Source organism: Wyeomyia smithii, chromosome 3 (genome assembly GCF_029784165.1).
Source record: "Wyeomyia smithii strain HCP4-BCI-WySm-NY-G18 chromosome 3, ASM2978416v1, whole genome shotgun sequence".
Lineage (NCBI taxonomy): Eukaryota > Metazoa > Arthropoda > Insecta > Diptera > Culicidae > Wyeomyia > Wyeomyia smithii.
Window position 1 is genome coordinate 98,647,790 of NC_073696.1, and position 12,871 is coordinate 98,660,660.

At 39.0% G+C, this 12,871-nt stretch overlaps 2 protein-coding genes across 2 annotated transcripts in view; one reads left to right on the forward strand and one right to left on the reverse strand.

The window, feature by feature from the left end:
• The window catches only part of LOC129729754 (importin-13), a 38,457-nt gene extending 30,385 nt beyond the window's left edge, over window positions 1–8,072 (forward strand). Inside the window, exons 3-8 of the mRNA XM_055688572.1 lie at window positions 5,264–6,793; window positions 6,855–6,947; window positions 7,053–7,191; window positions 7,267–7,422; window positions 7,478–7,649; window positions 7,720–8,072. Of these exons, the coding sequence (XP_055544547.1) occupies window positions 5,264–6,793; window positions 6,855–6,947; window positions 7,053–7,191; window positions 7,267–7,422; window positions 7,478–7,649; window positions 7,720–7,819 (2,190 nt within the window). The 3' untranslated portion in view covers window positions 7,820–8,072. The remainder of the gene's footprint in view (window positions 1–5,263; window positions 6,794–6,854; window positions 6,948–7,052; window positions 7,192–7,266; window positions 7,423–7,477; window positions 7,650–7,719) is intronic.
• Window positions 8,073–8,120: 48 nt separating this feature from the next.
• On the reverse strand, window positions 8,121–9,572 carry LOC129729755 (RNA-binding protein with serine-rich domain 1-A-like). The gene is made up of 3 exons (XM_055688573.1): window positions 9,423–9,572; window positions 9,257–9,367; window positions 8,121–9,196 (listed from the first exon to the last, which is right to left on the reverse strand). Coding segments are annotated over exons 1-3 (927 nt in total). The 5' UTR covers window positions 9,425–9,572; the 3' UTR covers window positions 8,121–8,382.
• Between the last annotated feature and the right edge of the window lie 3,299 nt (window positions 9,573–12,871).

Consider the following 12,871-nt stretch of genomic DNA (forward strand, 5'->3'; position numbering starts at 1 on the left):
GATCGATTCACAAAGCAATTCGAACTTCGCCAGTTTAGTTTTAAGTTAGTGTTAGATAGGAAGGTTATCTAATTTTATTTCATAAACTTACCATGCCCTTTAAGCAAAGATATATAATTAATCTCCAAGAAGATTCAATGATTAATCTATAAGTACTACTATGAACAAAGAAGATGAGCCATTAGGGCTGAGCAATAATCCTGTCAAAAAATTATACCTTTGTAAACAAATTCGAAACAAAAGATAATTCAAGTCAAGTCGAAGCCGCTCATAATAGTTCTAGACAGCGACAACAGCAGTCTTCCCTTAGCAGCAGCAGTAGCAGTGCAGTGGATACCAGGCGGATAGCGGCCTCAGCTGTGGCATGGCAATGGATAGTGCACTAGTTGCAGCGGATCTCAGCATCGATAGCAGCTGGGCCAGCTGATGCAGGGACAGCGGATACCAATAGCAGCGTATAGCGGCCAAAACATTGGCATGGCTACGGACAGCGTAGCAGTTGCAGTGGGTTTAGCATCGATAGTAGCTGATGCAGTGAGGCACTTTAGTGAAATGCAGTCTCTGTGCGATAGCGGGCACTAGTAAATGCATTCAATGAAAAGTTGACTCATTTTGACAGCACATGAGCCGTCTTGTTTTGAGTGTTAAATCAGCTTTTCGCTGTTTATTTTATCACAAGGAATACTTTATTCGCACTGTCAGTGATAACGCCAAGATGTGATCGGTATCTTATCCGATATTGAATTGAACAACAAACTAAAAAATGACTGACACGCAAGCAGCCGGGTTTTCTTTCTTGTAAAAGATCTACTTCATCCTTGCGGTCGTGGCTTTGCACACAACCCTCCTGCCATTTTTTCCTCCAAATTTCGCATTGAGATGAATGTTGCGGTTCGTTGTGTTGCTTTGCGTCGGTGACGCTTCAAATATCGAAATGTGAGCCTGATTCGATCAAAAGCTGGGAAACTTTCGATGTTGTCGAAAAACTGTTGCACTTTTTCCTCCACGTGTTCTTCGTATGCCTGGCGCTTCCTTTTCTTAGCTTCTCTATGCTTCTTTTCAAGCTCAGCGTTCTGGTGGTTTGCCAGTAGCTCTCTCTGAATTTTTTTCATCTCACATCCAGCTCTCAGTCTTTTGAGCGTTTGTGGGGATTTGGTTATGTTCAGTGTTGTCGCCGCTGCGTTCAGTATATCGTCTACAGTTGAATCGGTTAGCTGGTTTATATGCGTTGGGGTGTTCTCCTCCAGCTGTAGCGGTTTGCTGTTTAGAGCGTTGTGGTAGCGCTCTCTTACTTCTGGATCAGTCGTAAGTAGCGAAACTTGATAGCTAGGTTTTCTGGTTTTGTTTTTGGTATGTTTCGTGCCAAAACGGTTTTGTGGCTGTGATGTGGGATAAGAGATACCTCAGTCATTGGGAGTACCCATTTCAAGCAGGACCCGCAACAACATGGAGCGCCTGTTGCAGATTCTCCATGTTATTGCAAACATCCTGACCGGAAAGGGCACACCTCCTCGGCTGAAGCGCTTTCTTACCGTACGGTTAACATTAGCATGATCAGGGAATCCGGCTGTTCCTGCAACGCACCTGCACTTTGGTTTCTGAAAACGAGGTATTATGGGCATTGTCACGTGGTCGATCTGCGATTGGTTCATTCCGCGAGTCCAAGTTTGTAGCACACTTGGGCATGGTCCAAAAGAGCTACAAAGTCGATAATTGTAGGCTTGGAGTATATGCTCCAAGGGTGATAGAGGAACTTTCCAACTCTTGGTTTGTTCGCTGGTAGCAAGTCGCGATATCCAACACGTGCATTGAAGTCACCAATTAAAATCACGTTAGCTTGTTCGCGTGGGGATAGATGTCGAAGGAAATTGTGTAATAGACTGTACTCAGGATAGACTCGTCCGCTTGAGGATCTGGCATATATGGAAACAACTATCAGCAGTTCTTCGAAAACTAGTACAAATACGGGGCATGAGTTATCTGATATTCTTAAAAATCTGCATTTGAGTACCAATCCATTCGAAATAGCTAGGGTAGTCCCGCCTCCCATTCTTGCATGCACAGTCTTTCTGTTAACATTGAACCACGAGTATGACTTGGTGCTGATTGTACACGTTGCCCTCCTTGTTTCTTGGAGGCTTGCAACAGCTACGTTATTTGTTTGCAGAAACTGATCAATGAATTCTTGGTCATGTTGTTGAGAGCATCCAGCAACGTTCCATGTTCCGAGGGTCATGGTTTCCATTACGTTTATCGGGTTAGGAATTGTGTTTTGTAAGCCGTGTAAGTTGTTTGGTGCCTTGTTCGTAAGTGATTTATCGGAAAAACGGACCGTGTTGGTAGCAAGACTTCGGACAGTATGTGAGGGCACATTTCGTCTACCTGTGCACTAGGGCGCCAATCATCGTATGTAAAAAAAGTGACCAGAAAATTTAAAAAAAAACCCTATACAAAATGTTCACCTGCTCGAAAAAAACACCCTGTGCAAAATTTCAGCTCAATCGGACTTAAAATGGGGTGGCGCAAAGCGATTGAAGTTTGGCTTTTTTGAAAACCGAAAAATCACCCAAGGGGGGGGGGGGGGTACGTGAAATTTCGGTTTTCGAAAATTTTTTTTTGATGCCAAAAGACTTAAAAACGCATGAAACGTCGAAAATTGGTGTCATCTGAAAAAATTTTTTTTTGCAAAAATTTACTCTCTGGGACTTAGTCGTTTTTTTAATTGTGGAAGGCGGAGCTCAAAATGTTTAGAATTTATCTTTTGAAATTGATCACTAGTCTCTCGAAATAGCTTGTATAATGATATACACTATAATACATTATGTTTCATTAGGGTGGTTCATTTATTCGACATAGGGTGGTTCATAATATTGTGTAAAAATGAGTATAAAATGAAAAAAATCACTTTTCACTGAATACCAATAGAAAAATTCCTGAAAATATAATATTTGTTATATCATTGTCGTTATGGTGGCAATGTTGAATTGGAAAAGTTATAAGTAAAATGGCAAAATATTACAAAACAAATTTACAAAATGTATCAAACTACTCTGTGCAAAAAAAAATTATCTCAACCAAAATTAAGATTGTGTCTCGTGGAAAATGTTGAATGCTTTCATGTCATTTGCAAAATCACACACGGGAGGTACATGGAATTTTAATATTTGAAAAATGTTTTCGATTCCAAGTGTCTTAAACTTTTAAATGAAACGGTGGAAACTGATGGAATATGTTATATTACTTTGTTTGAAAAATCTACTCTCTACGACACTTGCACTCGTCTTTCGAATGTTGTACCAGACAATTTATTTGTTTTTTTTTCACCACAATAATGTCCTTTGCCAACACTTGATTGAACATACAGTGCTCTGGCTTATATAATCGGACAAAAGACTGTATCGAGGTTATTCAGTGATAATGAGAGTATAGGGATCTCAATCAGACACGCAACAAAATTGACTCGTTGTTTCTGGGTTTGCGTCGTTTTGACAGTTCGACCATACATTTTCTGTCAAGTTTACATCATCAGAACGTGAACGTGCCCATTGGCTGAAACTTTGCATAGACGTTTTTATAGGCAAAAGATGCCATTCTGTGCTATTGGTTTAATTTATTGAAACACAACTCATTTTTGAAAAGCTATTGGAATCCGCTATTTCGGATAGGTATTGATCATTACAAAAAATTTTAGAGCCAACACGGTTCGTTTGAGCGGTGTGACATCTTCGGCAAAGTTGTAGTAATAGTTTTGTTTTTCGAAAAAAAAATAAACACTCTAAAAACAAATTACTAATTAAAAAAAAAAAAAAGTTATAAATTAATTATCGAGAACAGTTCATTTGAAAAAACTGATTTTTTTTTATAAAAACTACGAAAGTTTTCCTGAACAACGAAACCGGCCATGAAGAAATCAGAAAAAAAGTTATATTTTTTAAATTTATTTTTTTTTCACAGGGTACATTTTTTTTGGAGGAACGAAGTTATCATTTACAACTTTGCCAGATACACTATGTCAATCAAATAAACCGTCGGCAAAGTTGTAGATAATATTTTGTCCTCTCATAAAAAAAAGATGCCTTTTAAAAAAAATAATTGAAAATAATTTTTTTTTTCAGAAAATATTTTTTTTTTTTTTCGAAAAATGATAACTTATTTTTCTTGATTTCTATATGATCGAACTGGTTTCATTGTTTTGGTAATCTTTCGTAGGTTTTATTAAAAAAATCAAGTTTTTAAAAAATGAGCCCTTTTGAATAATTAATTTTTAATCTTTCTTCTAACTTTTAAACGAATAATTTTTTGAGTGTATATTTTTTTTAGAAAGACAGAACTATTATCTACAACTTTGTCGAAGACGTCACACCAATCAAACGAACCGAAGTGTTTTTTTATTTCATTCTCATTTTTCACAATATTATGAACCACCCTATGCCGAATAAATGAACCACCCTAATGGAACATAATGTATTCGATGCTAGTTATAGTGTATATCATTTTTCAAGCTATTTCGAGAGACTAGTGATCAATTTCAAAAGATAAATTCTAAACATTTTGAACTCAGCCTTCCACAATTGAAAAAACGTCCCAGAGTAAATTTTTGCAAAAAAAAATTTTTCAGATGACACCAATTCTCGACGTTTCATGCGTTTTTAAGTCATTTGGCATCAAAAAAAAAAAATTCGAAAACCGAAATTTCACGTTAAAAATGTTAAATATGTATGTAATAATGCGCATGCATACACTTTCATACGCACATAACCATTTCATGTTTATACACGCACATGTGCACTCAAACATACACATTCGCTCACACTTTCACTTTTTCTGTTTATTCAAATTCTCCCTCATGCAAACATATGTATACACACACACACACTTATGTATATCAATGAATTATTATCACAATTTTTCCTCATTTTGGTGGACGCACAGCAAATTTCGTGACGTTCTCGATGTTTTCGGTTTTCCAGTTTGCACCTCCACGTTACCGTAAGACGTAGCTCTCCGTCAAAATTTTGGCTAGTAGGCCGTTAATTTCCGTTGCGTAGTGGCTTTTCAACTATGTACAAATGTCGTTGGCCTGGTCTCTCCCCCTCCTTATCGTTACACATGCCAGGGGGATCGCCTCAGTCTGGTTCGTGATAATGTTAAGCGCTTAATAGAACCTTCTCGTGTCTATGCTATTTTAAACTAGTTCATCTAAATATCAAAAATACAACTCTACCTTTAATCGACTATCAACTTTGTTGTTTTAAATTTCCAGAAAATAATGAGTTCTCAAAACTGCAACGGACACAAGTACTCAGCAACGGTCGTTCGCTATATGCATTTATTTCTGGACGTTCTGGGACCGATCTTGGATGTAGAGTGGAAGGAGAATAACGACAACGAGAATTTGGCGTTTGTCATTTACACTCTCTTTCTGTCGACCCTGGAATGCTACTCCTCGGCGATCTTCGCCGGGATTCTTTCGGACAACGAGCAGCTTGCCAAGGTGTACGGCAGAACCGTAGATTTGCTGGTCAAGTGTACCGATAAACCCGGTACATATCCCGTGGATGAATCTTGCAGTACATTGGCGATGGAATTCTGGTACATGCTACAGGACGAGATCTTTTCGATGCCAAACGACGAACGCAAAACGAAATGCTGGGATGCCATCAAGCCCGTCTATGCGCATATTGTGAAGGTTTTGATACGAAAAAGCCAACTACCTAACGACAGTGTACTGCACAAATGGAACTCCGATGATCTGGAAACGTTCCGCTGTTATCGGCAAGATATCGGAGATACATTGTTATCATGCCACGATGTTTTAAATGACATAATGCTGGATGTACTCTCGGAAGCGCTGGATGAGTCGATATTGTACCTAAATTATGACCCTCAGAATACAGACAGCTGGCCACTCTTGGAAGCGACCATACACGCATACTGTTCCATAGCTCAGAAGATAGAATACGCTGAATATCCACAAGTCGTTAAACTGCTCAAAGTATTGAACGAAATTCCGTACGAAAAGTATAGCGATAAATTACTTGGTATGGCATTAGAAACCGCTGGAGCTTATAGCGATTGGATTAGCGATAATCCAAAGTACCTGCCATCAGCGATCGAGTTGCTCGTTAAGGGACTTAGTTCGACGCAAGCATCACAAGCAACGCTTGGACTTAAAGATCTCACCTCCGAGTGCCAAAAGGAAATGACTCCGTTTGCTTTGCCACTTCTCGATGCCTGCCGATCGACTCTCCAGGGTGGTCATTTAAAAAATTCCGAAATGATCCGACTCATGTATACTGTCGGAAACATTATGAGCGTAATCTCGTACGATCAAATCATTCAATATCTGGACATTATGGTTTCGCCCTGCTTCGAAGAACTTCAAGCAAACGTTCAGAACCAGGAGAAAAGCGATGCGGCCAAAGGACGTGTAATTCTACGGCTGGAAATGATCTCGAAGTTGTTCTCTTCGCTCAATACACGCAAGTTGAATGTTGCACAGCGCACAGAAAAAGAGGACGATGAGCTGCAGCTCGTTCCCACGCAAAGCAACCAATCACAACCTGTCCAACCGATACTGTTGATACTGGAAAAGACCATGGGTCTGCTGAAAAACCTTTGCACCCTTTGGATCCACGACGAGAGTGTTATCGAAACATTGTGCAAAGCGCTACAGCAGGCGCTCACCAATCTGATGGACGATATCAAACCACTTCTGAACGACATGTGCGGTCTCATACTGATGATCTTCGCCAACAAGTGCGCTCCGTCCGCTGTGGAGATGGCCGGAAATGTGGGTTTATTTTGGTATATTGTTGCCGATGGTTTAGTAACAGTGAAATTTCTTTTCACAGTTTATATTGATCTTTTATAACGATCCGGAAAGTCAAGAGAGTATGAAGCAACTATTCTCAGCCATCCTGGAGTATAACTTTGGGCAAATGCAGGTGAATGTTATTTTTATTTTAAATCTTAAGTTTCTCGGTATAGGACAAGCCAGCAGGATTACTGGCGGTAATGTTCTAATCAATACTTTACTTACTCTATTCTAGCAATACGATGAACACCAAAAACTATCTGATGTTGCTGATCTTATCGAAACATTTTACATGTTCAATACTCGAATAGTGAAAAAGATGGCCATTTGCTACAGTGCCGTGCAGGCCGACTGTATTAAGTTAATTGAATACGGTACGCCGAAGTGGTTAAGGAAGAATTTTGTGAAGAGAAGATTTAACTGTTTGATTTTATTCTGTTTTTCTACAGCTATGAAGAGCATGATACTTCCTGAGACGGGTCCAATTAAGAAAAGCGTCGGTTTTCTGTCGGTGTTTATCAAGGAATCGCGTAACTATCCGCTGATGATGAACGCCGTAGCAGCTCAAGGCGAGAACCTGCTGCGCAACACCTTCTTATGTCTTGGTGAGAGAGCAAAAATTATGCTAGCAATGAAAACTTAAATTGTTCTACTTCCCAGGCGGATACACACCTCGAGCTCATGTTGATGTGTTTGCCGACATTTTTCTTGCTCTGAATTACAAATACCCCAGCGATTTCGCTCGTTGGATAAAAGTTCTCGAGAAGCCAAACTTTCCCACATTCTTTGTCAGTGCAACAGACAAGGAACAGTTCATCAAAAAAGTTATCAAGTAATCAACAACCTATAATTATACACATCTAAACGTATTTTAACCCCGATTTTCTCAATTTTATTTTCAGGGAAAAGGTCAACCGAAGGCTAGTGCAGGAGCACGTGAGAAAGTTTGCGGCAATGTGTCGAAATACCGTCGAATGGGAGATAGATTTTAGAACCAGCTAAAAAATATGTGATTGTGTATGTCTGTAAAACGCGCTCAGCTGGGTTGCATCCGATTGTGATTTTAGATTTTAGGTTCGGTATTACGAAAAAAAAGTTTAAGCAATGTTTTGAATGTAGTCTAGTGGAACGAATTCGGTTCGTTTTCAACACTCCTCCCTCCTCTGATTGCCAGTGATACGTATAAAAGAAAACCAGTTCTTAGACCTACATGTGTGCAACAGCGAATATATGTGAGACAATTTTAAAAGACTAATTGTTTGTGTTATTTTAGATAAAGAAATCCTTCTACAAATCTGAACGATTATTATGTATTTGCAGAATAATGTGTTTATTTCCATTCATGTGATCATTTTTTCAATTAAATTTATCATTCAGGTTATTTCTTCGTAATCCTAAGATTTCCTCTAGTGGTGACAAAGACAAAAAGACATTCCGTCCGTTAGGTGGTCGGGTATTTGAATATATTTCTTATCCACTCAAGAAAAGTTGATTATGATCAATAAAAGAACTCATCGCAACGTACATATCTACCAGCCTAAGACGCAAGACCGCGCCCGGTTGATTTAGCGAGAACTGTCCGAGCTGTTACTATGACGTCGCCTTCTGATTGGGCTGCGGGAGCGCCGGCGTCGGGGGCTGTTGCGTCGTATTGGATCGCGGCGTCTGTAGCGCATCGGAGACGCACGCCAGCGCGGTGGTGGCCGATTGTTTCTCATGATTGGCGAAGGGCGCCGAATCGGGGGACGTGTTTTCTGCACCAGAACGGCTACAGCCGATATTTCCTGCCCGTCGACCTGTCCACCGGCCATATGCTTTAACGCATTCTCCGCTCCGTCCGGGTTAGCGAAATCTATATAACAGTAGCCACGAGTAAACGGTTGAAAACGATCAGTGGGGAAATCCACATTGCGAATTTCACCGTAGGTGCTAAAAATTTCAAGAATGTGGTCCTTAGTAACATTTCTTGTTAATCGACCAACGTGTATCCGTGTGGGGCGTGGCGTGACGGAACGCTCCTTCCTTCTACGTTTAGAAGATCCTGAACGTGACCGGCGGCTGCGTGTATCCTTAGCAGCTCGATCTGGAGGGCTTGTCGGTTTAATTTGCTTGTTTTCCTTATTGTCATTGTCACGCTCTGGAGTGCGCCGGTCGTTGCGTTCTTTAATTTTCGGTAGTATAGGTTTGATGTCCTTTGGAGGCTCCTTTGCAGGCGGACTGGCGCTCCGCGAGCGAGATCGAGTTGCGGTTTTTCGCTTGGGTCGTGACCGTTCTGCTCCGCTACTCGAGGAGGACGACGAGCTGGATGACGAAGATGAGCTGCTGGATGAGCTTGAACGTGATCCAGAACTGCTACGTGACGAACTGCTATCCGATGAACTGAAAAACAATAATTTGGCAAAAACAGAAGTCAAGATGCTCAAGCTTTATTCCACAAACCTGCTGTCACTGCTGCTAGAGCTACGCTTCTTGCGTTCTTTTTCACGTCCGCGCTGTTTCTTATCGGCTTTATCCGAATCGGCAGACTCGGAACGATTTTTCGAGCGCGCCCTGCAAATCAAATCAAATTAATAATTTCATTTTCTAAAATCACTAACTAACATACATTTTCCTCAACACAAATGTAAGTTTTTCAGAGCAAATCACTAGATTTTTCCAAAATTAATGAGATACGTTTTCGCGATGGCAGCTGAAAATATAGATGGCCGCAGAAAATTTAACGATGCGGCTGTCATTGAAATGTCAATCTTTTTCTGCTCTTTTCGTCGTTCATTCTGACGCCACCTACCCGTCACTGAAATAGGGATATCAGTATTCAAGAGCATCATTGTAAAAGGTCATAATTAACTTTTTCATTTCGAAATAAAACCACTTTGTAAATAAGCTTGTGGCTAGATGGATTTCTGATTTCTAGACATAAGCCAAAAAAGTATAATTTTCTGAGCAAAACATGATTTTTTGTAAAATTATATAGTTGTCCTTTGGGTTTCGAATCGCAACTTGAAACTGCTCGAAATAGTTTCGAAATGGCTAAAATGACAGTTCATGATTGTACAAACTGTCATTCAAGCGATTTAGAACGCTTTTTTCCTCAATTATCGCAGGAAAACGACATAGTTTTTGTAAAAATCACGTTTTGCATAGAAAAATCAGTTTTTTAACTGAAGGTATCGGCTCTGTTATCGTCAGGTTTTACCTGTTAGAGTCAGGGAGTAAACGATGTCCAAGATTGTTTTTTCTTGCATGATAGTTCTTTATAACGCAGAGTACCTCTCTGCGGAATATAAGTTCTCTTTGATTTTATTTGCTCCTCGGACGATAATAAATAAAACCGGACGATAATATAGCCGATACCCTGAGAAATAAAAATCAAAAATTTATATATATAGCTAAAGAACCCAATTGGGTTGTTTAGCAATATCAGTTTTTTATATCATCTGAAGGATCTGCATTTTCTACGTAAAACGGTATATAATTTTTTTTTCTATCGTTGTCCTTTGCTTTTTAAATCACGATTTAAAACTGCTCGAAATCGCTTCAATGACAGTTCGCCCATATATCAACTGACATAGTAGCAATTTAGAGTGAATTTTTATTCTTCATTTAAAAATCGAAGGATAGTGAAATAAAGTTTTAAAAAATCACGTTTTGCTCAGAAAGTTACACTCTTTCAGATGATATATAAAAATCGGAAATCCGTGAATAGCTAAACAACCCAATTGGCTTGTAACTATAACCCGATTAACCATTCTTTATGCACCTTTATGAAACGATAACAACTGAAATCAATCGATAAAGCACAGATTAACAGACATAACACTTTGAACAAATCATTTATCTATCCATCGTTCGGATGATAACAGCTGTTTACTTAAGCAACACTAGCACCACCTGCTGCCGTGTTTGCGATGCGACCTGTATTCCGACAACAGCGCAAGCGTACGTGTATGTGTCAAGTTGGGAACCACGAAAAATGTATGAGATTGCGTGACAGCACGGCTTACAAAAACAAGGCTAGCTACTGCTGGAAATTCGTTTTTTAGTGACGTCATCTGAATCGTTGAAATAAACAAATCAGTTGCTGCGATGAAAATGACTAATTCACAAAGGCATTACCACGTGGTTCATTGATGATCATATTCAATGCAATGCATAATATGCATTTTTAAGCGATATTCGACGCAGATGATCGAAGTGCTACAAACCGTAGCGTTCATTGTATCATCTGATCATCTGAAATGTTCATTCGACAATTAAATTATGTACATCTGTTTTAATATAAGCTTCTATAAGACCTCATGCAAACAGCATAATTTAATGGAAACCGAACCAAGTGTCCAAAACCACATTGGCTGCATCCGATCATGTTCCGGATTCTCTCCAGCTAGTGACGAATTTCAGGATTCAACCAAAATCGATTCTGCGATACCTCCAAGTATGAAGAGTTAAAAAACAATGTTTAAAGGGACAATCAAGTGTCATCAATATTAATGCAAAGTCAGATTTCATTATCGTTGGACATTTCCTGATATTATTATTTTGTTTTTTATTAGTACAATTAGGATATATATTACTAATGTAAACGATTGATTATGTAATTGTTTTATTAAGTTTTCTTCTTTTCTTTTTCAATTGCTCAGTGTTGGCTTTGTTGAGTGTTTTGATTTTGTTATACAAACGAGTTTTGAAATAAAGCTGTTTAACTTTGAGCGAAATATCTGTGTCTTGACACTTTCTCAAGCATTTCTCTATAGCTCTCTCTTCGCAATTCAGCTTATCGCCATGAACGGAAACGAAGCAATGTTCCAAACATATTAGTTGTTTCTTGAATTCTAGGCTGGGTTTTATAAGGCCACCTATGCAATTCCATAAAAACGAACAATTATTTGAATCGACTATTTTTTATCTAACTGAAACTTCGCACAGATTTTCAAACAAACCGTCCTATCTAAACTAATCGTGACGCAAAAAAATCCTACTTACATACTTATAGCACAAAAGACAGAAACATCTGTACAAAGTTTCACCCAAATCAAAAATTACCGTTAAAAAAGTATTAAAACTAGGACATATTTTGTGGAACTGCTAACCTCCCGATAACTGATCTACCCATGTGAAGCCCGTCGAATTATCTTCAACTTGATCTGTCAAATGCAACTTTCTGATAATGTATCCTCCAATATATTCTATAGCATCTTCTTCGAACTCAGTCAAACTAAAAGTATCATCTGTATCATCTAACTCCAACTCATCTATTGTGAAACTCGGTTCCTCAATACGTTCTGAGGTCTCTGAATCTACAACATGAATCGGCATAGTAGCCGTTAGTAGGTGATCATCCATCTGCTCATTTCCTTCTTCTACATTGCTCCAATCACTCACTTGCTGGGTGCAATCGGAACGGCCTGAATGGAATAATAAAACAGAACGATATTTCTTATACAAACAATCATTCTTATGCTTAGATATAACCTAAAATACACAATCTCAACCGATACGTGAATTCATTGCCGTTGGGTGATCGTATAGTCCGCCTTTGGCGCGAATTGTACCAAAAAAGCGCTCTAGATCATCCTGCTGCAGTCTCCTTGTCAGAATGTAGTGATTACCGTATGTTGCTTTTAATGTTTCGGCGAGTTGAACAATTGATGCATTATTGATCAGTATTCCTTTTTGAAATGGAAGCATGCTCTTTTTATTTGGTACTCTCAAGCACCTGACAGCTTCGGATGTACTTTTAAGGATTGCTGTATGCGTTTCATTAGATGCATCAAACGCTGTCATGCGCTCTCTGTGACCTTTCACAGCAGACGAAGAATTGAATAGATCAAACCAATCATTGATTAGTTTGATGAAGTCACTAGTCTCACAAGCGTTTGGTGAATCAATCATACCAAGACTAATTCCTCTTTTAATAGCTTGAGATACAGTGTTCGAAAAAAGCTGCACAGCATATTTCAACTTCTGTCGCCCAGCATCTTTGACATCTAAATGTGTGTTAGAAATGTTATGGCAGATTTTTAAATCGTGTTGTTGGAGTTTTATCAGATCTAC